General features: G+C 36.1%; 1 protein-coding gene and 1 long non-coding RNA gene across 14 annotated transcripts; one reads left to right on the forward strand and one right to left on the reverse strand.

The window, feature by feature from the left end:
- Positions 1-3,029: 3,029 nt before the first annotated feature.
- LOC107823697 (phosphoglycerate kinase 3, cytosolic-like) lies at positions 3,030-15,839 on the reverse strand. Of its 2 annotated transcripts, XM_075237021.1 has the most exons (5): positions 15,155-15,773; positions 4,484-5,189; positions 3,946-4,263; positions 3,699-3,854; positions 3,030-3,611 (listed from the first exon to the last, which is right to left on the reverse strand). In XM_075237021.1, exons 2-5 carry the CDS (start codon positions 4,490-4,492, stop codon positions 3,408-3,410), a joined length of 687 nt encoding a protein of 228 aa, XP_075093122.1. In that variant the 5' UTR covers positions 4,493-5,189; positions 15,155-15,773; the 3' UTR covers positions 3,030-3,407. The 2 variants fall into 2 exon arrangements, with proteins under 2 accessions (XP_075093122.1, XP_075093121.1); XM_075237020.1 differs by lacking the exons at positions 3,030-3,611; positions 3,699-3,854; positions 3,946-4,263; positions 4,484-5,189 and adding an exon at positions 9,449-11,651 and having other exon boundaries at positions 15,155-15,839.
- A 1,195-nt stretch (positions 15,840-17,034) lies between these two features.
- LOC107769096 (uncharacterized) lies at positions 17,035-22,455 on the forward strand. Of its 12 annotated transcripts, none has more exons than XR_012702168.1 (7): positions 17,036-17,263; positions 18,431-18,552; positions 18,638-18,769; positions 19,090-19,410; positions 19,481-19,651; positions 20,413-20,532; positions 20,964-21,284. It is a non-coding gene; the product is annotated as an uncharacterized LOC107769096 (long non-coding RNA). The 12 variants fall into 12 exon arrangements; XR_012702169.1 differs by having other exon boundaries at positions 17,037-17,263; positions 19,481-19,601; XR_001644319.2 differs by having other exon boundaries at positions 17,039-17,263; positions 19,090-19,158; positions 19,232-19,410; positions 19,481-19,601; positions 20,413-21,284.
- The last annotated feature ends 3,355 nt before the right edge of the window (positions 22,456-25,810 follow it).

The following is a 25,810-nucleotide window of genomic DNA, read 5'->3' on the forward strand; positions in this document are numbered from 1 at the left end:
TGATATTCTTAAATTTATCATCTCTTATTAGGCATGCCTTCACAACTACCAAGCATTAGGGAAGTTGACAGTCATGCGGTACAGTTGCCAGGTAAAATATGTAATAAGAGAAAATTACTGGGAGTAAAAGAATATAACACCTTACCACCACCAAAGTAAGAAAGAAATGTGTTATATTTTGACAGAACTTCTGATGAAAATTTTATTGTAACAAGGATCATATTAGAAGGCTGCGCGTGTGTTACGCCCTTATCGTCCAACAACACTACGCTATCGGAGTATAAAAAGGTAATTTGAGTGATAATCAACGTCTTTTTGCTGCTGAAATTCCGTCTTCACTTCCCCTCGACAAACGATGATCGTAATATGGGGTCAAATCTTGTGTTGTCTTGTGTTCACGGACAAGCGCTGGAATAAGAAAGTATTACTAGAGTACCAATAGTTGGTTATACAGTTAACATTATTGTATTTATTGGTTCATACATAGCTTTTGTTATGTAATATTATATGTTTGTACTTTGCTTAAGATATTTGAATAAAACGGGACCAGAACTTTTTTCCTTCTTAATTACATGATCTGAATAATCTAGGAGCAGAACTTTTTTCCTTGTTAATTACATTATAATCTTTTATCATTACATGTCTTGTTATTTTATTTGCTTATTCTATTCAAGGTATGGAGTAGGTGTGCGGCTTGTTCCCTTCATATGTGTAGGATAAAATGGTTAAGGCAGCCATGATTGTGGTATGCTTTTTCAAGGCAGCCATGATTGTTCCCTTCAAATCTTTTGCGATTGTTCTTATATTCATTTAATATAACCATCTTTTTTTTTTCTTCCATTATATTTTGAAGCTTTTGAACTAAAAGAGATTAAGAGAAAAATATAAAATGGGATCTTTAGGTGGAGAAGTAGTACAACTGAAGAATAACAAGGTGATGTGGTTATATCCAAGGGTGATGAGTGTTCATCCTTCTGAAAGATGGGGTCATTCTTCTTGTTGCTCTATTGACTGTATTTTCCTACTCCAAAATGGATGTTATGGATTGAAAAACTCTGAGTTAGTTTGGCCGTGCTTTCATTCCTTCATGTTATTGTATAGTTTTGTTTTCATATATTATATACATCTTTTTTTGTTTTTCTTGTCCTAATGTTGATAATTCAGCTCAACTGAATTGGTGTATACATGCATGGTCCTTTCTTGTTTCTTCGTCCAGAAAAAGAAACAAGAAAACGAAAGAATACAATTAAAGGGAAAACAAAATGAAGGAACATTCAATTTTCTGCTTTAAGTTTTGTCTCCTTCAATTTGTACTTACTGCAGTTAGAACGGTAGATGTTACATTAATCTCTACCAAATGAACAGCTCGCCAGGAGTATGATTTTCTGAAAAAAAATTCTTTTTCTGTATGTAATTTGTTTAAAGTTTTCACATCATGTATTTGCCGGCATAAAAATTTTTTATACTAATATATTTTTAAATCATGAGTACATAAATTAAGTACTTGGGAATTTATATAACTTTCTCTTGTTTTCACTTACACACTTAAAAATAGATCATAGTTGAACACATTTACATAGCATATAAAAATCCTCAATAGAGTCATGCCGTAGTTTTCGATGTGAAATGAAGAGCTTCCGAAGTGAGTAGAGTCAATTGAGATGGCTTAAAGAACAAAAATTTCAGTCTTTACAAAGCTCGACGTACTACAGGAATAAATTAGATGTCAGGTTTCAAGACTATCAATTTAACTGGCTATTTAGTGGGAATTGGGCCCGGGGCGACCCGGGCTTCTCCAACTAGTGTATATATATATGACTTTGTTCTTGTTGGGCCCGAGTAAAGCCCAGGATCCCCTTACTAGTTTATTGAAAAAATGGAAAAAGACGATTCCAACGATTTAAAAACACCCCTGAGCTGTTGAAGGAAATGCCAGCCTGCCAAGCCTCAAAGCGGTCAACCCGCGCCATCTACTTCGGAACTGCAATCTCTTTTACACAAGACTGCAGGCTCATACAAACGAAATACTAATTGGACAATAAACTTCTTCCTATTTTCCTTTCACGTAAATATAACCTCTCCTTTTGACACAAATCTTAGCTAACACAGTGCAACCAAAATCTGAAATTAGTACGTAAATGGTTTGCGCACACACTCAAACTTGCTTAATGCTAATATGGATAGTAGGTCATACTTACTCGATGTTAGTCTGGTATAAGCAAGTTTAGTATGAATAGCGTGGTCATACTTATCCGATGTTAATCTTGGTATAATCAAATTCAACTCGCCGATAGCTGGGGAATAGCAGCTGTTGGAGCATCCATTGAGAACAAGCAAAAACCGTACAAGAATTCTTTGAATTGCATTAAGCCAATCACTCATAGTCTCAAAGAGAAAGCTATCCAAACCTTCAAGTTTAGTTCTACGTAGATGACGGGTCGAGTAGTCCAAGTAGTCTAAGTTTCTGTGAACACACAACATCAATACAGCAGATGACGGGTCGAGTAGTCCAAGTAGTCTAAGTTTCTGTGAATACGCAACATCAATACACACTTAGGGGTCGTTTGGCAGGATGCATTAGATAAGCTAATGCATGCATTAGCTGTGTATTAATAATACATTGTTTGGTAGACATTTTGAACTTATGCATTAGTTATACATCCTATTTGGTATTATGCTAGGCATAACTAATGCATAAAAAACAATGGTATTAGCAATGCAATGAGTTTTAATGCATGCATTAGCTTAGTTAAAGACAAAATTGTCATTCAAAATTTATGTTTGATTAAATTATGCTAGTTAGTATATTAATGCAAGTTCAAAATAATCCAAATAGTGAGAAATAAAATTATATCCCTAGTAAATAAATAAATACATAGCATATTTCTTTTTTTATAAATAAATATTTAATTTTATTTTACAATATAGGTAGACAAATAAAATAATTTTTTTAAAACTTATTCATATAAAAACATTTCTCAACATATGTTTCTTTTAAAAAATTAGAGTGTGGACTAGTTTTGAGGGCATTTTTGAAAACAAATAATTCTTTTAGAAACTGTGCAATGCTTTAATACATCAAACCAAACAATGGATAAGAAATATGACAGCATAACTAATACCATCATAACTAATGTAAGCATAACTAATACCAGCATTACTAATACACCCTATTCAGCATTATTCTTATATACCCTACCAAACGACCCCTTAGAAATAAAATAAGACGCTCATCGCATAATTACTCTCAAACTATAATAAGATAGGACTAACAAAACCAGTAACTGATTAGTACGACCCTCAAATTATAATAAGATAGGACAAACAAAACCAGTAACTGATTAGTAAGCAAAGCTATCAACATAGATAGGTGCAGCAGCATCTGGCGCATCTGGGAGCCCCGTCTTCTACCCGATAGTGTCATCATCAAGTGCCATCACCCCAGGAAGCGGTACCCCCTCCAGAAACTCCAAGCTGGCAAACCCTCCCATTGAAATGTGGCTCATCTTGTCTGCAAGCCTCATCTTTCTAACAGCCGCAACAGTATCGCTACCCACTACAATTGTTTCAACTCCAGTTCCACTAAGTTCTGCCAATTTTTTTGCAATAGCCTGGATAATATACGCCAAGAAAGAAAATATAAATGCAAAACATCAATTAAACTCATGGTAAAACTAAACAAAATCTTCATTTTATACCTTAGTTCCAGTAGCAAACTTGTCATACTCAGACACTCCCATAGGTCCATTCCAAAGGATTGTTTTGGCGGTCTCTAGTTCTTCAAAAGACGAAATAGCACGTTTTCCAATATCTAACCCCATCCGATTATCTGGAATTTTGGCTGATGGAACAACCTAAAAGGCAAAAGGAAAAAAGAATCAGCCATCAAAAGTCAGAGACAGTTGCTACAAGTAGACAAGATAACATTGCCACAAACCATTTTACCTCAGATTTAGCAGCAGGCGAAAACTTGTCGGCTATCACTACATCATCAGGAAGCATTATAGATACACCTTTTTTTTTTGCCTTCGAAATAAGTGACAGTGCTGAACCAATCATGTGATCCTCTACAAGTGAGAATCCAACAGATAAATTTTGGGCCTTGTAGAAAGTAAAGATCAGACCTCCGCCAAGGATTAAAATGTTAACCTTCTCCAAAAGGCTTTCTATCAGGTCAAACTTAGTTGAAAGTTTTGATCCACCAACAATGGCAGCAAATGGCGTCCCTGGTTTTTCTAGACGTTTAGAAAGATAGTGAAGTTCCTAAAAGCATCAAGTTTTGCGGTTAGCAACAACTGTGTACAAAAATTAAGCCACCAACAAAGCAGTAAAAGAATTCCAAGACAAACACAGAAACTGTTTTAACCACCAATTTAACCATTCAGTTGTACTCTAAGCAGTTGAGCTAATTCTCAGTACACGGTTCTCCCAACCTTAAGAAATTTTTTCCTTACATTTTCATGTCCAAAATCATAATTGGTACCTTTTCCATAAGGAGTCCAGCTGTCTCCTAGATACAATGCCTCTTTTGGCAACAATTTTCTGATGATGTATGGGCCTTTCCAGTTAGGAGCAAATTTTCCTATGGCTTCTTGATGATGGGGGAGAATACGCCTTAAGACGAGTTGCCCCACTTCAAAGTTTCTTGGCCGCACTTTCTTATTGTAGGCACGAGCCATTCTTTGTTGATACAACTACCCGTGGCAGACTGCAGCCATTCACTTTTCATCGATCAGGGTTTACTGTTCCAAATGGGTTTTAACCCACTCACAGTCTTCAATTTCAGCTTCAACAATGATCCGGAGAGAAGGGATTTCAACTTCCGCGGGTATTACGGATTCCGTCCCATAAACCAAAAGGTACGGGATTGCTCCGACCGATGTGCGCACAGTAATGCAATACCCCAATAATGCAAACGACAACTTTTCATGCCACTGCCTGGAACTTTGAATCATCTTTCTCAAAATCTTGATTCATTATTTCACAATTCCACTGCCTGTGGAAAATTTTCATGCCACTGCCTGCTCACAATTCCCATCAAATTGTTCCAATTCTCGATTTATTCCTTAAAAACCTCTTCTTCATCATATTCCATTTCTTGATTCATTATTTCACAATTAGACAGCATGTTTGGATCTGGGCATGAAGTCCGCAATCATGTCATGCTATTTAAAGCCGCATTATTAGAACTGAAAGAAGAAATAAGAAAAAGTAACAAAATCAGAAAGAATAAAGAGAGATGAACGATGAAATATTAATTTCATTTCATTGAATTTTGAAAATAACAGGGTTTACATTAGCATTTAAAGATAGGAAACTAAAAGAAAAACATCTAAGTTACACCCTGAAATAACTCGTGATGCAGAAAAGGTGGCAGGACTGGACTACTGGGATTCTCGCCTGATTGGGAACGGAGTAGCCTTCCAGTTTTGCAACTTGGCATTGGGCCCCATATATAGCACCTCAGCGGTGCTTGAGCCTTCTCCCGGCTGAACCATGTGGGTTTCATACAGCATTTGCCTCATAGCCCCACAAATTTTTTCAATTTCCTCGGCTGTGAAGGCCTCATTTTCTTCTTCTTCATTGTACTTGGGCCTGACAAATGTTCTGTAGAGATGCGAAATTGGCTGAGATAAAACCCAACCATTGCTCTTTCGTTGATTTGCCCACGTCACATCAGCTTTTGTGGCGTGAAAACCCACACCGAAGAACTTCTTGGTGGCAAGTAAGGTGATAGGTTCGGTGATACCTTGCAATGATGCCCCGAGCCCCTTCCCGGGTTTATAACCATGCCTGATCATTTCCTTGGCAACCATAACTGACGCTTTTGAGAGAAAAGGTTGAGGGCAAGGGCTTCCTTCTTCATATTGGTCTGCGACCACAACCTCGAAAACTTGATAGACTATATGTTCACTACCTTCCCTAGCTTCGAGGCATGGGACCGACGGGTCCCGATAGATCGATTGCTCATCCTCTCCGTGGACTATGATCTCCTGATCTTCATATTCCAATTTCACCATCTGGTGGAGAGTGGAAGGTACTGCTCCTGCCGCATGAATCCAAGGCCTTCCCAAGAGGAAATTATAAGAAGTATCCATGTCTAGGACTTGAAAGGTCACCTCAAAATCCACAGGTCCAATAGTGAAAATCAAATCGATCTCGCCTATGGTCTCTTTTGATGCCATCAAAGGCATGAACACAGACGTTGTTGGGCCTGATTCTCTCAGTCTCGATCTCCATTCTTTGCAGAATTGAGAGATGGCAGATATCTACTCCGGAACCGCCATCCAGCATGACTCTCTTCACATAGTACCCCTCACATTTAACTGTTAAGTGGAGGGCTTTATTGTGGGTGACCCCCTCCGGGGGCAGGTCATTCTTGCTAAAGGAGATCTGATTGATTGTGAAGAATTTTTCTGCCATCCTCTCCAGTTGTTCCACAGTAATTTCAATCGGAACGTAAGCTTTATTGAGGGTTTTGATCAATACTTTCTGATGTTCAGTTGAATTCATTAATAGAGACAACAAAGAGACCTGAGCAGGAGACTTTCGGAGTTGGTCAATTATCTCGTAGTCCGCAGTTTTCATTTTCCTAAAGAACTCTTCTGCTTCTTTGGCACTAACTGGCTTCTTGAGTGGGAAACGCTTCTTCGTAGCATTATTCACTTCCTCCAGATTGAGGTATTTCTCAGCCGGGTTAGTTTCATTTACTTCTCCAGGACTTCTTTTCCTTTGTAGGTTACTACCGCCTCGTTATAATTCCATGGGATGGCAGTAGGATCTGTCATGGGCCTCTGCGGTGTGCGGCCAATAACCACTGGCTCATTCAGCCTTGGTGAAATTATTGGCCTCCGTACCACATAGGTCCCTTTTGGCACATACATTTTAGATCCTTTGTTCAGCTCAAACCTTCTTGGAGGGCTCAATGTCACTTTTCCTTTCCTAGGACCCCGGGGCACATAAAGGATGGCATCTTTCGAGGGTACTACCTCAGTTTTGGTTTCCACTGTTTTTTTTTTGTGTTTTGAGGGGTGGGTTTACTCTTTTTCTCCCCTTTTTCTTGCTTTGCATCAGCCTTTGGCTTTTTCTCGATGTCAGCGATTGCAATGATGGCTTTCAAGGCAGGATCAAACTCTTTATCTTCACAGATCATTCCAATAACCGGTCCATTGTTGTGAGCCGGTAACGGGTTGTTGGTCACATTAGGAATGTCTTCATCCTTTAACACTATGCGCTTTTGTTCTATGAGATTTTCAACAACCCTTTTCAAAGTCCAACAGCTCTCAGTGTCATGCCCTTCCACCCCAAAATGATAGGCACATCGAGCGCCAGGTTGGTAAGAAGGTGACTCTGGGTTTTGCCTATTTTGGGGTACGGGTTGTAACAAACCCATTTGGACCAATTTAGGGAAAAGGCTAGAATATGACTCACCAATAGGTGTGAAGTTCGTCTTCCTAGGCGGTTCCCGAGCACGGGCATTGTAGGGAAAATTATTTTGTGGAGGTCGGGGATTATACTGAGCTTGGTGAGGAAGTTGATTTCTGGGAAATTGAGCTCGGTTTTGGTGAAATTGTTGTTATGGCCTAGCGTATGGTTATGCATTCATCACTGCATGTGGTTGAAGATCCATAGCATAGGCCACATCTTGATGGGGGTAGTAGTGTTGTGGGGTTCTTTCAGAGAAATGAAGTCTGGCCGAACGGGGTTTTCTTACACTTGAAGTTGACATTGCTACTTCTTCCTTCTTCTTTCGGTTTGCTAATTCTCCAGACCCGCCTTGGATTGCTTAGGAGATAGCCCTTATAGCAGACTGACTCAAGATTCGCTCTGTTTTCAACCCATTCTCAACCATTTCACCGATTTTGATGGCTTCGGCAAACGGCTTTCCCATTGCAGACATCATGTTGATAATAATTAGCCTCTTGGGCTTAAAGGAAGACACTGACCATTTCTGTTTCGTCCATTGGAGGCTTGACTCTGGCCGCTTGTTCGCGCCATTTGACAACATACTCTCGAAAGCTCTCCGAGGACTTCTTCTTTAGATTTGATAATGAATTTTTGTCAGGGGAAATGTCGATATTATATTGAAATTGCCTGACAAAATCCCGAGCCAAGTCGTCCCAGTTATGCCAACGAGATATATCCTGATCCATATACCATTCAGAAGCAATGCCGACCAAAGTCTCTCCAAAGTAGGCCATAAAAAGCTCTTCTTTTCCGCCCGCGCCCCGCAACTGGTTGCAGTACCGTTTGAGGTGGGCAATGGGATCCCCATGCCCATCATATTTTTCAAACTTTGGGGTTTTGAAACCCAAGGGTAGATGTACGTGCGGGAATATGCACAGGTCAGCGTAAGATACGTTCTTTTTCCCATACAGACCCTATATATTTTTGAGACTTTGCTCCATACTTCTCATCTTTCTGGTAATTTCCTCTTGTTCAGGTGTTTTTTTGGCCTTTTCCTGCCCTGTGGTAAACTCGTACCAGGGCGGCTGAGGGTAAGCATTGGTAGTAAACTGGGTAGGTTCCAGTGGGAAAAATGGTGCTTGAAATGTGAAGGAAGATGAATCGAAGTTAGTCCTGGGTAAAGTAGGTTGTGCCATAGCTGAACAAGCTGGAGCGGTGAATATGGTTGAAGCTACACCTGAAGCTAACACCTGGGGACGAGACTCAGAAGGTGTTCCAGCAAAGTGGGCTGAAATGGTAGGATATCCCAGTGGGGTATTTGGATAACTCATGGGGATGTTGGAAGTCCCAATTGTCCTGGGAAAAAGCTCAGGGAATCCAGGGATCGCACTTAGTGGTTCTTTTCCATTGGCCCAGTCGTCCCACATTTCCATCATACGGAGACGCAAAATTCTATTTTCCTCAGCAGTTGCTGACTCAGAAGTTGGGATGGTCGAGATCGGACTATCCTCTGGAATAGGAACTGTTGGCAGAGGAATTTCCGAAGACATTTCAATGCTTCCTTTTGACCTTGTGAAGTATGAATGTGAAGCCAGACTACCACAAAACCAACCACCTTACTATAGAACCTAACTAACAGTAAACAACAAACCGGTCAGTTTGAAGCAATTAACACATAGGTAATCGCACGTTGGGGTGTGATGCACCTATACAGTTAAATGTATTTCTACATGTTTCGCAACGATTGCATGTTTCATCCCGGCTCTGCTTATTTTCCCCAATTTTCTTTTTCTTTCCACTTTTGGCTTTTGTACTTCTCCTCTTATTCCTATTTTCCACTCTTTTCTTTCCTCTCTTTCCTTGCTTTTTTTTCGTTTTTCTTTTGGTTTTTCTTTGGCTCTCTTTTTCACATCCCTCTCTTATTTGAGTTATTTACAAAAATGTGACCGGATCCGATGAGGATTGCCTACGTATCACGATGCCGCGTGAATCAGATCATTACGTAGTTCAAGAAAAACAAATGCGAAAAATAAAGAAACAATTTTTGGGAATTTTCAAAATTTTCATTAATAAAACTCCTAAACTTTCTATTACAAAAGACTTTCAATTACTCATTTTCTTGGAATTTTTAAAAACTACCAACAGACTCTAAAATAATTTCCAAAATACAGACTCAATAAATGAAAAATCATGAATACATCAATTCTTAGACTCCTGGGGCCCGTGGGACATCATTCGGTCTCACGGGCCTACGTGCGAGATACCCTTGAAGCCGCTCCAAATCAATCATTATCTGGCAGACAAATGTCATTACAGCAGCGAAGAAAGTGGTCTGAGTCATATCCTCACATGCATGGCATTTCATGACGATATAGTAGGCAATGGCTCTAACCCTCTCTCGGACAATACCCTTTTCCTGAAGTAAACGCCCGATTTGCTGATTTCGAGCTTCCAACACTTGAGTGTCATGATGATTTTGATTCCGTAATTGTTGCATAACTTCGTCCATTTGGGCCATCAGAGCATAACAATGTTCCCTATCGTCTTTAAAATTCCTGTCATGTTTGTCCGCCTCATTTTCAAGAGTGGTTAGCTTTCTCTTTAAATTGGCGATTGTCCCCTCATATTTTCTTTTCATTTGTCGCACAAACTCTGCCCGCCCTTCTGCATTCTCTGCCAATTGTGCTCGGACTTTTGCTAGACTAGCCTCAAATTTTTCTAGGTCATCTTGACACTCAAGTACTTTCTTTCTCATACCGCTTATAAGCATTTCATCTGCCCGGCTTCTTTCCAGGTTTCTAGCAACTATTCTCATTTTATGGATTTGAGCTTTGAGAGCTTCGTTTTCCTGAGTTAGCTTTTTCTTTTCCCCTTCATCTGCGGCAGCTTGGATACTGTGACCAAATTTGAGGTCCCTGATTTGTCCCTCTAATTTACTTATCTTGGCCCTATAGCTTTCTTCTTTTGCCAACCAGCCCCACTGTTCCTGCGAGTCGTTAGTGAATTGTTGGACATGGGGTCTCTTAGCGGGTCTCTCGGGCTCTCGAGGAATTTGAAACCTTTTGCCAAACCAAACCATATAATTGGGGTCCACCTCACCTTTAGCTAGATCCCGCACCATAGTCTTGGGTTCGAGAAATCTGCACTCATTCCAAACTTGGCGAACTCTTCCTTCTGGAAATACAGCCTTTGGGCCCAATTCGACGACATGTACACTTAAATCTTCGTCATGGGGGACGGTTTGAAATCTTCCCAGTTGGCGCAAAACCCTGTGAGGAGTATATGGTTGGATGCTTCGGATGCTCATTAGGAGAAAGTAGCACACTTTAGCTGACATGTATACGACTTCGGTGGCAGGGAGCCATCCGAACGTCCACTCAATTTTATCCGAAGTTAAAGAACTCAAGTGTGCAAACCAAGCTTCGGTACCCTCTGGAAATTCAACCCCCACCACTCGGCATTCAAATTCTTCGATGCAATCCAAACCGGTCATGTCGTAGTTCATATACCCGACATGGTGGCAGAGATGTTCCAGTATCCACAATTGTAGTAGTAAGTTGCAGCCTTGAAAGAATTTTTCCCCTTCTCGATAGATGGTCAAAGCTCGGTAAATCTCAGATAAGATCAGGGGAACCAAAGTGCCATTAGCTTTCTTGATTGCGACATCAACCATTCCCACGAGGCCCAATTCTATGTTGCCGTCTTTTCGCGGACATATTATAACACCCAAGAATGCTACTATAATAACCAAACCCCGCCTTGCCTCCCATTTATCTTTATTTCCGGTATGGGTCAGACCAGTATTCGGTGCTTCGAAACCTTGGGGATTGCCATAGCGTTGGTACAGGAACTGGAAAGTGCAAAACCCTTCAGATAAATTCCCATCCTGAATATCCCGGCTAATACTCAACATATCCAGAAACTTGTGAGGAGATACTGGTCTCGATGACACTAGGTACCGACTTCTAAAGTTTCCGCTAAGGCCGGCGTAACCCGCAATTTCCTCTAGCGTGGGTGTGAGCTCAAAATCAAAAAAGCGAAACACATTGCGAGTCGGATCCCAAAAAGGTATCAAGCCTTTAATCACGTCCAATCTTGGCTTGATGTTCAAAAGTCCGACAAGACCACCCAAAACTTTTATCACAGTTCCTCGGCTACCTTTTCCTAGGTCATTCCACCACATGTGGAGCTGTAAGGGGATCTCTTCAAGAGCTGCGAAGGGTTCGCTTTCATCTGTGCTCATCCTGCACATTTATTAGGGTGATTTAATTTAAAAGATTATGACTCATTTTGACTCAAGAAAAGGTTATCACTATTTATTTTTAAAAAATTTTCATAAAAAATCCGGCTTTGCAAATACGGCCTTTCAGTACTTCGGGGAAAGAAGATTTTAACGCTGTGTTTGCTAAACGGCCAAAACCTTAAAAAAACTACTAAAGGTGGCTGTTCTTGCAAAAACAGCCTTCTGGCGCCCTTTTGGGGACATTCAACTATTTTAGACAAGAATGACATCACATTACTTATTTACAATCAAAACATAAAAATTTTGTTCTTTTTGTGCTATTTTTACAAAACTGAAGCTGGACCCGATGGGGGTTGCCTACGTATCCCACATCCAGTGAGAATCAAACTAGCGTAGTTCGGGAAGACCAGAAATAAAGTAAATAAACTAACTCTTTTTTTATGGAATATTTTAATTTCCGCAAGAAAGAAAATATTTTTGATTTCAAAATTTTTTTTTTTTAGGGAATTTCGAAAGAAATATTTTTTTTAATTTAGACTTTTATTGTTTTTTTTTGGAATTTCGATAGAAAAAAAAAACTTCTAAAGAAGAAAGAAAAATAATTTTGGAATTTTATTTTGAATTTATGAAATAAATGCTTCAAAAAAATGAAATATTTTTGAATTTTGATTTTTCTTTTCAATTTTGAAAGAAAAATGAAAATATTTTTGAATTTTTGGAAGAAATTAAAAGAAAATATTTTTGTATATATATATATATATTAAAACAATTAGGATCTAAAGAAGCAGTAAAAGAAAATATTTTTGTATATAATGTTTTTAAATAAACAATTAGTTTCTAAAGAAGCAAGTAATGAAAAATATTTTTTTTTGTTTTTTTTTTTTGGATTTTTTGAAAATTGGAGTCTAAAAAAAAGACTTTTCTAGAGAGGAAGTAAAGGAAAATATTTTTGGATTTTTTTTTTGAAAATTATGGGCCGGAACCGATGAGGTTTGCCTACGTATCTCACATCCGGTGAGAATCAGACCCGCGTAGTTTGCCAGTTTTGACAGAACAGGGGAAACATGGTAGTTGAAAACTTTGGCTCATTTGGAGATGACTTCTTTTTTTCGGAATTTCGGCAGAGTTTCAGAATTTTCTAAATACCTACCTCTCACTCCTATATTATTATTATTTTTTTTTTTTGATTTTTTATCTTCTTCCTCTGTTCTAGAAGTCGGTCAACATGCAAGACGAAACAAACAGATGCGCAAGTAGCACGTAAGATGCATCAGGATGGTCTTTTTCATTTGAGTACACCTGTCCTAGACAGACCCAACCCCTGTGTTGAGTCTCCAAGGTCAAATGCACGTGATGCAAACAAACGTTCCTACTAGGGATCCGGCATGAGGCTTGTTATACTAGATTTAAAAACTTGGGTTTATTGTTCTAGACCTAGCTTACCCGAGCGGACAACTCGAGCCGGGGGGGAGGGAGCATACCGGGAATACAGAAGCTTCACCGGCTTTGCAACTTGTTTGAACCTCGTTCTAAAATTGGGATAAGACTCTAACAGAAAAGAAGTCACACGAAGTGCACACTTCTTAGATGATTTAGAAGACTTTGGGAGAGGAGGGTTTCGTAGCAATTTATATACATTCCAAATAATATCAAAGCGGTAAAAACGACATTTAGCACATTAGGCTCAACATGTAAAAATCAAATAAAACAAGCCAACTATAACAGTTATTCTAAGCTCGAATTCTTGAACCCTAAACCAGAGATTTTGGGTTCCTTCCCCAGCGGAGTCGCCAGAGCTGTCATACCTCCTTTTTACACACCCGAAGGTAGTACAAGGGAGGTTTTCCAATTTAAGTGACATTATTCGAAAAGAGATTATTTATTCATTTTTGTTTAGAGTCGCCACTTGGGATGGTTTGTTTTCTCGTGTCCCAAGTCACCGGTTTATTTTTAAATCCCAAATCTAGGAAGATTTCGACTTTCCTTTTGAAGTCTGCGAACCATAAATTCTGAGTAAGGAATTATGTTAACCCGAGTGAAGGTGTTAGGCACCCCCGGATTCCGTGGTTCTAGCACGGTCGCTTAAACTATCATAATTGGCCTATTATCTAATTTTAAAACATGTTTTAGCCTATGGTATAATTTTAAATTATTAACCACTTTTAATTAATTTTAGAAAGATTCAACGTTATCTAAAACACGTCTTTGAACCATGCCACACGAAATGCACCCGTGGTCCACGACACATTTTATTTAACGTTGTTGAGATTTAGATTTGGGTCACATGAAATGCACCCCCGAGTTTAAGGAAATTAATTTAAATAGCGCGCCTAGAGCAACTAGGCACTTTCAAGTCTGCGAGGGCCATGGAAATTCAACTAATGGCACACCTCGATTCTAATTTCAAAGGACTGTACTCAACTAAAGCAAACTACGGATGTTCATGATTAGTGAAGATGGGCTAGCTTATTAATATATATATGAATAAATATATATATCCTCTGTTAACAAACAAGCAAATTAGCTGGATTCAACTACTTCTGAAAAATAAAATCAAATAGAGCCCATATTGCATTAGCAAACTTATTCAATCTACACCAATTACTCTAAATCGAAACTTCATTGATACAGAATAACAGTGAAAAAGAACGAAACACTACTAACAAATAGATTCAACTATTACACCCACTTTGCTGCCAAACATTAAAATTCTTAGACACCCAAATCTTTATGTGCGAGAAAGATAGCAAATTCATATATCCTTATCTCCATATGCCTAAAACCTTCAAAGACCATCTCTGCCTTTTAAATTTCAATGAAAACTATTGCTTTTAAAGTTTAAACCCAAAAACCACAACCCTCGCCTCAACAAAATAGATTAAAATTAAACACAACCTTGCCAATCAACAAAACAAAAGAAAAAGAATTAAACACAGATTTGTTTCCGCCGGCTTCATCATCCAGCACATAGTAAAGGAAAACCAAAGTGAAAGAAACTAAGTAATGGAAGCAAAGTGCACTACGTACACCCAACACAAATAACACCTCTATCCATGTTGAAATTATCAAACTTCTAGTTACGTTCTTCCACTTTATAGGCTTAAACCAATGAATCATAAGAAAAACTAGAAGCAATTGACACACGTACATGTCTGACATTTCAAATATGAAGTCATTTTGGAGTAGTGAGGTGAGCAGAACCTTAAGTGTTTTAAATCAATGCCAAAAATAAAAGTAGAGAAGAATAATGCACGAAACTGAATTGAATTCCACAGAAGCCAAAAAAACTGCCAAAATAGCTAAATCATGAGGCTAGTAACCAAACAACCAATTGACAAAATTGACAACCACAAAATATAGGAAAACAATAGAAACTTCAAATCGACTAAATAATGCCACCTATTTTGCACGGACAGAATACTCAACAACTGAAATCGAGCAAACAAATCTGAGGGTAGATTCACATTAACCAAATAAAATGAAGAAACTAAAGTAATAATGAACCTGATAATCCAAAATCTCAGTAGTGAAGAAAAATCAGCAATTCTGTTTCCGAAAATTCGACTGAAAAACAGCATCAAAATCCGAGGCAACACAGAACCACGACACGACCGGAGAAATCAAACGCGATCTCAACGGCAAACTCGAACTCGGCTAATTTAGGTGGTCGTTTCAGCTGGGTTTCACTAATGTTCTGCCGCTGCTGCTTTCTCTGAATTTCCAGTAAGATGGTCGGTTGAAGATTTAGATATGTATGTGTGTTGCGTAAAGAGGAGATGGTTGATTTTCTGGTTTCAACTCTTTGTGCTGTTCTTTAGAATGGAGAAATTAAATTGGCTTCTTTTTTTTGTTGTGCCTTTTCTTAATTTTTAAGAGAAAGAGGACGATGATGATTTTTTTGGGTAAGGGAAATGGCTGCCCTTTTTAGCCAAAATCATCTGCCGTTTTTATTGGGAAGAAAGGTGTGAGATCTGTTGTATTTTTCTGTTGCTTGGAGAAAGAATTCAAGAAGAAGAAGAGAGCTCTCTTGTAAAAAATGCGCTCTTTTCTATACATAATTTTTTTGAAGGTAACGTCTTGATGTGTGTGTTATAGGTAGAGAAAATGATGAAGAGTGGGTAGATGAAATATTTGTTGGGGAGAGTGAAAAACATGAGTGGGGAAAGTGGGGAAAGTGGGGAACATGAGTGGAGAAAGTGGGTAATGAGGGGAGAAAGTGGGAGAGAGGGGTACATGAGTAGGGAAAATGAGGAAAGTGGGTATCGAGTGGAGAAAGTGGGGAAAGTGGGTAGTGAGTGGAGAAAGTGGGAAAAGTGAGGAGAGTGGGGAACATGAGTGGGGAAAACAGGGAAAGTGGAGAAAGTGGGGAAAGTGGGTAGTGAGCGGAGAAAGTGGGGAAAGTGGAGAGAGTGGGGAACATGAGTGAGGAAAATGAGAAAGTGGGTAGTGAGTGAAGAAAGTGGGAAAAGTGGGTAGTGAGTGGAGAAAGTGAGGAAAGTGGGGAGAGTGAGGAACATGAGTGGGGAACATGGGGAGAGTGGGGAACATGAGTGGGGAAAATGAGAAAAATGGGTAGTGAGTGGAGAAAGTGGGGAAAGTGGGGAGAGTAGAGAAAAGTAGGAATAAATTCAAACATGGTAAAAAATAAGTTGTTCACAAATGGCAATGTGAGTGCACTTTGTCTTATTCCTTACCCCTTTTATTTAATTACATAATGAGCACAAATTCGTTTTCCAATTTTGGCCTAGTTGAAAGTTCTTTTATAAATCAACCAAGGTCAAATGCGAAAAAAATCTGTGATGAAGGAATAACATCTATCTATTATTAAAAAGAAAAAAGTTATCCATGATAATTTGCTAAGTGTTGCGTTAATAAAATACCATTTGGCAATTTCAGGACAAATTAGTTGAAGTTAGATAAAATTAGTTTGTTTTTCTAAATTTGAATTTTAAAATACTGAAACAATTACTATTTTTTTAAAATGATTTTTGAATTTGAATTTCAAAATACTGAAATAACTATCTTTTCATATTTTAAAAAATTAACTTATCAACAACGACTAATTTTTAGGAAGTTACCAAGAAGTAATAAATTTAGTTTGTTTTCTAAATTTGAATTTCAAAATACTGAAATAACTATCTTTTTAAATTATTTTTTGAATTTGAATTTCAAAACACTGAAATAACTATCTTTTCACATTTTAAAAAATTAACTTATCAACAATGACTAATTTTTAGGAAGTTAGCAAGACGTAATAAAATGTGGGAACGACATACTCTAATGATGATAATTATTTTAATTTAAAAATAATGAAATATCAAATGTTTTACATTCTTTAAAAAATTAAGTTACGAACAAGGGCTGGAGCCTTTTTATTTGCTTTATCATCGCGCCTTTCTGTCTAAAATTTTAAACCCTAGGTAGTGTGCACTTTAAACACCCCACAATGTACCTCCACGATTTCTAACTCCTAACCCACAAATCCAATCTTAAACGGATTCTCGGTAACATAATTCTTCAAATTTTTCATGTCTGTTTCACATTTTTACAGTATATACCTCCAATTCTTTCTCTTTTCTTCGCATACCACTCAAAAATTCTGAATTACAGGAGGTAAGTTATATGATTTGTAGTTCTAAAATACTCATTACATTTCTAAGAGTATTCTGCGTTAATTCATTGATTACACTATGTATTAGTGTCTTTATTTTGATTTACATTTCTTCTCAATTACCAGAGGACTTAATGGCGGTTGAAATAAATTTTGTTAGCGAAATTAACAGCAAGTCAATGAGTTAGAAATTGAAGCTTCGTATTGTTAGGCTTTGGGAAAATTTGGATCGGACAGACCTGATAGCCTTTTTTCAATTGACATTATTCTGATGGATGAAAGGGTGTTGTTTTCAACTTTACGATTACTTTCTATTTTGTATTGTTTACATATGCGTAAGTATATTATAGTCATATATGGAATAACTTAGTCATTTTTACTAATTGAGTTTTTTTTCGGGCAACCGTATTCATGCAAGTATTGGGCAGGTCTTTTATCCAAAGGTTCAAACAAGAAATTAAGGAAATGAGTTTGTACATCATGAAGAATTTTGTGGTTGTCTAAATCAATTCTAATAACAGTACATAAGATCAAAGTTTAAGTTTTAGATTAAAGATGAATTTCTTGATATTGTTAAATCCTTAAGCATTTAGGTGGGCAATTAGTTTTGCTTGCGGTAACTTTATCCTTCTTTCTTTTATTTCTTCTATCTGTCATTCTAATGAAATTTTAATAATGAAGATAGTAATTTATTTTAGAAGACTCCAAAAGATCTTTTTTTCCATGTTGGTATTATATTTTATAAGAAGGTGAAAGAACAAAAGACTGTGTTTATATATATTTATGTTTGAGTAAACTTAAGTACCATGGAAGAAGAATCATAAGAGTAAATGCAGATGGTAAGTTAGGCAAGACGCCTATAGTCAAAATCCTGCCAAATATTTTACATAAGTTGTTATACATACTTGAAAGGTAACTACTTGCCTTTTTTGTAACAAATGAAAGTAATTATAAAATTGAGGTGTTCTTTATCGAAAATGACAATCTGATTGCTGTCTTATAATATTGATTTTCACTTTCAGTTAACATTCCGTAATCTATTTTTTGTTCTTTTATGTTTGGTATACCAATTGTTATTTCTTTGGTATATCGTAAAATTTATTAATTCCTTTACAATCTTCATTTATATTGTCAATAATAATTACCAATTGCTATATTATTTTGCACAGATTTTCTTCACCAATATTATTGTAAATGTTATTGGGGAAACTGTGAGCTATGAGGATGTACAGTCTATAAAACAAGATGATAACATTAGTATGTTCATGAACATTGTGATACAAGATTATGAGTAAGTTTTCCACAATCTTTTAACTAGATAAATATTTCAACAATTCTTTATTTTGATTCCATGCTTAACCTTATTATAATTGTAGGAGCAATAATATCTCTACAACTTTTTGGGGTGATTTTGTGGAACAGATCAAGCCACATTTGAATAGATCCAATGATAAGCCAGTTGTCGTCGTCATGCAGTTGATTAGAGAACAGTGCACACCGATATCGAGGTTATTAAATTATATACTTTGAAATACAATTTTCTCTATTCAAGTAGTAAACTCTAATAAATTACTTTTAAGGAACAATATTCGGTGAGTAACACTTGGCACACGTGGAAGCTTTGGATCAATTAAAATCTTCCTCAAGTTGTTGACTTTTGCTTCAGGCCTCTATAAGTTATACTAAATTTATGGCTATTTCAGATTAAATTTTAGTCTTAATATTTATTAATGTATCTCAAGTTAAAAAATGATACATAATAGTTTTGTGCGTGGAGAAAGCTCACAAAGAATTACTCAAATTTCATATCACATGACTCATTCTGTAGTTGATGAGCTAGCATCTGGAAGTGTTGGAGTTAAAAAAATTTATTGCGGATTTGAGTGACTGTAAGCATGTAAGTACCTACTTTTTAAATTTGTTAATTTTTAATTAGCACAACTTTTATCTTATCTTTCTCTACATAACAGTTGTATATACAATTTTTATGCGCAACAAGAAATTTCTGGGTTGTAGCAACTATAGTACATGTAGAATTAGACCGTGGATGATGCTATTTCACATGCAAAAATTGCGCAAAGAAAGCAGTCAGAGAGGAGAGGAAATTCTATTTTAAAAAATGCGGGCAGATTCAATTTGCCACTCATAGGTATGACCATAATTTGTACTTTCTTAACTATTATTAAAGATTAAAAATTTAAAAACAGAAACTCTTTCAGGTACAAGCTACAAGTCAAAGTGATGGATTATACACGTACAATTTCTTTGCTGCTGTGGTATAGGGATACAACAAAGATTATCGAAAAGTCGGGAAATAATTTAAAGAATGCTATAGTTGAGGTATAATACAATTGTTTGGAAAAATAAAACTATCAGCATTGAAAGAAATGGTACCTGATCCTTTTCCCTGCATTCATTTCCTTTTTTATTTTTGCGTAGTTGAATTTGTGTCTATATTTGTGTCTATATGCATGCGATGACTGTTAAACTTGAAAGAACTTTAGGTTAACCAATAGCGTCAAAGTTCTTTAAAGTTTAAGTCACAAGGTCATTAAGATCTGACAATAAATTTCAAATGAGCTTACTGCTATATTTGTATGCCTTTGCTCTTTTTAGATTTACTTGAGATGTTTAATAAGTTTGAAAGGATGATAATAGTTTTCTGTTTTTAGCTGTCCCATAAGTTTACTAAAGTTAAGATAATTGTAGTTAATCACTAAAAAAGTTAAGATCTGTTTATAATAGTTCTCTATTTTTAGCTTATCACTAAAGTTTTCAAGATAGGTATCCTGCAACAATGGTTGAAGAAGATTCGAATGCACAGTTATCAGAAAATAAGATCAAGAGAGTATTAAAAATAAGAAGACATCATAAGTTGTTTGGATGTGTAACTGTTGGAGAAACTAAGAACTGTCTGATTAGTTAGTTTATTGGTTTTATTAATTATGAATAGAATGTTTGAATCATTTCATGTTTTTCCTGGTATTGAACTTTTCCTGTTTAGTTAATTTGGTATTTTCATTTGTTATGGACAAACTATTTGAATCAGTTCATGGTTAGTTTACGAGGGAGAAAGAATAGATAATTTCTCTAATAGTTCTCTTGCCCGATATGAGTTCTGCACAATATGATACATCATCTAATTATGCAGTGCCGTCCTAGGATAAATCCTCAGAAACTCTCTCGTGTTGCTCCCTGCTGCCAAAAATGGACACCCACGACATATTTCTTCCTGGACCTTCATAATAAAGTTCACAGTAACTACAAACAGGTGACAAAACATTTGGTGTACCATTCTTACTATGAAGCAAATAACCATAATATTTATATGAAGGCACAGATGTACCCTTCAAAGTCTTTGAATACACGTAGGAATTAGAGCCTTCCACCAAATAGTGTGTTGCTAAATTTGCTTTGTCTTCCAAGGGAGAAAAATATTTAGGATAAGTGAGAGCACATTTCACCTTAGGTTTGGTGAGAGCGTTGGAATCTTGCAGTCAGTATTGATCTCAAGGCTACTAGATCTAATTTGTACTAGCAATTTAAATTATTTTGCCATAACTTGATAGGACCATATTTTGTAACATCAACTTAGATTTGAGATACTCTAAGTTGGTCATGGCACCAAGTACAATTGTGGTGGGAATATGAGATTTTGTATCAAGATTTGGAATAGGTTATGACATTTATGGGAATATTCAGGCAAAGTAGCTGAAACATTAAAGCAAAAAGCAGTAGTTGCTGGCTGGGAAGATGCACAAGTATGACACCATGTGGGAGACACAATATTTAATGCAAAAGTTAATGAAAATATTTGGTATTTTCAGTAGGAGCAAAAGCGATGATTAGTTATGCTCCGGACGATGAGAAGGGTATTGAATAAGTTGACGCAGAACCTTTTACTGTCCTTATTTTGTGAAGGAAATGAACTTCAATCCCCTCCAAATGAAAATGTAAGACTGCTCTTTTCTTGATTATCTATATTGATTTTATTTTAAATTTGATACAAATTTTATCCTTGAACTTTGCGTGAATGCATAAATATTGGTGATCCCTAGCATGGATACAATCCTATGAAGTCCTCGGCATAGATACAATCCTATGAAATTCATATATTGTTTTTCGATTTAATTCTTTTGAATGTGATTGCTAAATTTATTCTACCATATAGATCTGTTTCTACTATATCAGTTTTTTCCTTTAAAACAATCCGCGCATCACGCCGGTACGTATACTAGTTGAAGTGTACAAAGCAAGGTCAATTTAGGTCATTTCCAATCCTCCCCCATTTCTCCATAACGGGGGCAACTTTTACCATAATAGAGCTCCAACCCTCCCCATTTTTGCCTTCAAAATAGGGATGAATAGTGTTCCTCCAAATATAGGGGGCACTATTCATCTCCCAATTACTATTCATACATATTTTATTATTTAATTTCTTTAATTTATCTCTTTATATATACCTAATTATGTTTATGTAATATCTTTATAATATTAATTTTTACATCTTAACTTTGGCGTATAATTTTGATAAATTAATTTTCGTGCATTTATTATTTTTATGTAAAATTGTAAGTTAATTTTATTATAAGTTATAATTGTACAAAAAATATATAATCATCTCAAAAAATGAATGGTGCAAATATAAAATATTAGATGTTGCTAAAATTGAAAGGTGTGAATATAAAATATTAGATATTACTCCTCCCGCTCGTTATGTTATTCAAGGACAAAAAAATAATATGGGCTATTATTTAGCTGACGGTATATATCCGAAATGGTCAATCCTTGTGCAAACTATTCGTGAGCCACGTTCGGTAAAGAAGAAATATTTTGCGATGAAACAAGAATCATGTCGAAAAGATGTTTAACGTGCATTCGAAGTTTTGCAACAACGTTTTGCAATTATTGCAGGACCGTCACGTTTTTGGGAAAAAGAAGTGCCGCATGATATAATGCTACATGTATTATACTGCACAACATGATAATCGAGAATCAGCGTGATCTTAATGTACCAATTCAAGATAATTTGGAAGGTCCACCTCCAACAGTATAAATGACAGTAGATGAAAATCAACGATTTCAAGAATTTTTAGCTCGACATTGAAGAATTAAGGACAAAGATGCTCATTTTGTACTTTGTAATGCATTAATAGATCATTTATGGGAGAATACTAGAGGTTGAAGTTGAATATTTATGTAGTATTTTGAATGAATTTTATCGTTATGTAATATGTATTTAATTAATTTTGTATCGCAATGATTTCACTTTTATTTGAATTATTAGTTAATCTATAATCATTGCTTGCAAATTATATTATTTAAAATTTTATGAAATTATTTTAATAGAAATTACAAATTAATTAAATAAAAGATGAAATTTGTTTAAAGGGAATTAAAAATAAAATTGAAATGAAAGATAATAATAATGTAATATTGAAGAGTGAGAAGAATATAAAAAAGAATTGGGGTAAAGGTTGGAAATGCCCTTATTAAGATCTCCATCAGCATATCTATGCCCATTTGATGCGAATGACACATTAGCCTTTTCCAATGCGGATAAAAGACAATAAAATAAATTGGTTAAGTCTTATTGGTTTTTGAAGCTGTTTCAACTCTAAATATCAGAATCAATGTCCCGTGAATGAAGTTAGTAAATTGGTTAAGTCTTTTATCTATGAGAAGTTTTATTTTGTATCGCATACAACTGACACAATGTTTCACAAATTTGTGGACCCCAATCTTACACTTCTGAATCCACAGAAATTTGGGTCCACAAAACTATGAGACAAAAAAGTTATCTCATACAATTAGTGTCAGTTATATGAGAAACAAAATAAAATTTTCCTTTATTCTATGATGATTGTTTTAACGGAAAAGGGTTTAAAATGCCCCCAAATTATTGAAAAAGGTTTAAAAATGACTTTCATCCACCTATTGGGCTAAAAACACCCCTCTATCCACCTTTTTGGTTCACCGATGCCTTTTAATCGTTAGGTCAATGCTGAATTAAAAATAATTACTTTAAAAAATATTTTGCAAAATATTTTCATTTTTTTAAACTAATGCACCAGTAGTCCACTAATTTAGTAATTTTTTTTAGTTTTCACAAAAAAACAATTCAGTTTTTACAAAAAAAATAATATATTTTTTTCATTTTTTTTTGAGTTTTTAAAGCATTTTTTTGTAAAAAAATGAATTTGTTTTGTAAAAAAATGATTTTTTTTGGTAAAAACAGAAAAAATTGTTTTTAATAAAATATTTTCGTTTTTTAAAACTGAAAATACTTTATTAAAACTGAAAAAAACTGAAAGTATTTTAAAACTGAAAAAAATTACTAAATTAGTGGACTACTGGTGCATTAGTTTAAAAAAACTAAAATATTTTGCAAAATTTTTTTTTAAGTAATTATTTTTAATTCAGCATTGACCTAACGCTCAAAGGGCACGAGTGAACCGAAAAGGTGGATGAAGAGGTATTTTTAGCTCAATAGGTGAATGAAGGTTACTTTTAAACCTTTTCTAATAGTTTAGGGGCATTTTGAACCGTTGTTTTAAAGATTGACGTTTGAAGGTGACTTTAAAAAGGCAGGAAACACTTTGAGATAGCCCTTTTTTGATTAATAATATACAATGTAGGTCTTGTCACCCTATTCAACCCTAGAAAACATATTTCCTATGTGCAATAAAGAGTTCCAAACATAGACAAGATCACAAGACGACAAAATTTTCAAGGAGGAAAAAAAGCTCTCTACCATGTAAAAACAGTGCTTACAACCGCTACCATTATAGAACATATCTACTGTTTCCTTAAAACTTCCTCATAAACACCACATATCATGGCTGATTCCCTCAAACAAACAGACCAGTGTAATCAAGTTTCAGAACCACCAGATTTAGGATCCATGCAAATTGACGACGTAACCCTGCAAACACAAACACTTTCTTTTCTACAAACACTACTAAGCGAGAAACATCTTTTGCCTTGTTCCTCAACCAACCTAATACACTCCTTAAACACTCTAGATCTAACAGATGAATTACTTCATACTACCGCTGACGATGACTCTTTTATACCAATTTCCTCAACTGATAAGTCTTGTATATATGAACCTTGGAAGTACTCTGTTATAGTAAAGTTTTTTGGTAAAAGGATTACACACCAAATCATGTATGATGAGCTGATGAATTTATGGAAACCTACAGAGGTACTTCCTCTAATTAATTTGGGTTCTGATTTTTTCCTCATTAAGTTCCAAAAAGAGGAAAATATGATCAAAGCTTTGCATGGAGGTCCTTGGTTTATTCTTAGTCATTTCCTAACTGTACGAGGATGGGAGCCAAAGTTTAAAGCATCGTCCACTCAACTTACATACTCAGCTATATGGGTACGCATGCCTGAGTTACCTACCGAGTTTTATGATTTAGAAATACTCTGTGGGATTGGATCAAAGTTAGGAAGACTACTAAAGATTGATACTTGTACCTCAACTACTACACGAGGTAGGTATGCTCGTATATGTATTGAAGTACCATTGGAGAAACCTTTAAAAACACATCTATTCATAGGACACCACAAACAGGTTCTTCTCTATGAAGGACTGGATTTACTTTGTACGCACTGTGGTAAATTTGGTCATCCAGTTCTTAATTGTCCTGAGATAATTAGTCTACCTATGGAGAATAACCAATTCAATAAACAACAGGACAATATTAACACACCTACTGCTACTCTCTCGAAGGATAATGAATGGAAAACGGTGGTTTTTTCCAAGAAGAAGTTACAACCACCCAAACAACCACAAATGGGAAGAGAACAGGCAGCGGTAAGGGCGGCTACAGAAGTGGTAGAGGCGGTGCTTCCATTACCAGGTAAGTCTGCTAACCCTACATTACCTGTTTTGGGTCGGGTCACTTTACAAGAGCAAATGAATCTGAATCAGCCCAATATGAAATTATACAATCAATTTCATATGCTCTCTAATGCTGGGTCGTCAGACTCCCCCCAAAATCTTTCTAGTAAAGGCCTAATAGTTGATAACTTGGGCAATGGGTCTCTTTCTACACAACAAATACACAAAACCCATTTCTATAAGCATGAAAAGTGGCCGACCATATCAATCAATCCCTTTATTCCTAACCCTAATTCTATAGCTCCTCAATCACCATCTTTAGTTAATTCTCACACGTCTTCCCAAGAGTGCATGCCACATACTCAAGACATGCCATGTAACCAAGCCTTTACACCCTAAAACCTATTAAACATAGACAACTCAGAAGGGACTCTTCCTAAGATAGACACATCGGACCAGACAATTAATAGTATAGTATCAACTTTGCATGCTACAGTAAATTTTGTTCCTTCTCAACCTAAACTTCCCCAAAACTAAGGTAATTACCATGTGAAGATCATCATGATCAGTCCTCTATCCTTTCTACTCTAAATTCAAATACGTATCCTCACTCAACTCAAACTCCAAACCCTTTTACTGGTATAACTTCTGCATCACAGAAACATCAAACATCCTTAGATAATGCAGAGGCCAACGT

The sequence above is a fragment of the Nicotiana tabacum genome, chromosome 18 (assembly GCF_000715075.1).
Source record: "Nicotiana tabacum cultivar K326 chromosome 18, ASM71507v2, whole genome shotgun sequence".
In the NCBI taxonomy this organism is placed as follows: Eukaryota; Viridiplantae; Streptophyta; class Magnoliopsida; order Solanales; family Solanaceae; genus Nicotiana; species Nicotiana tabacum.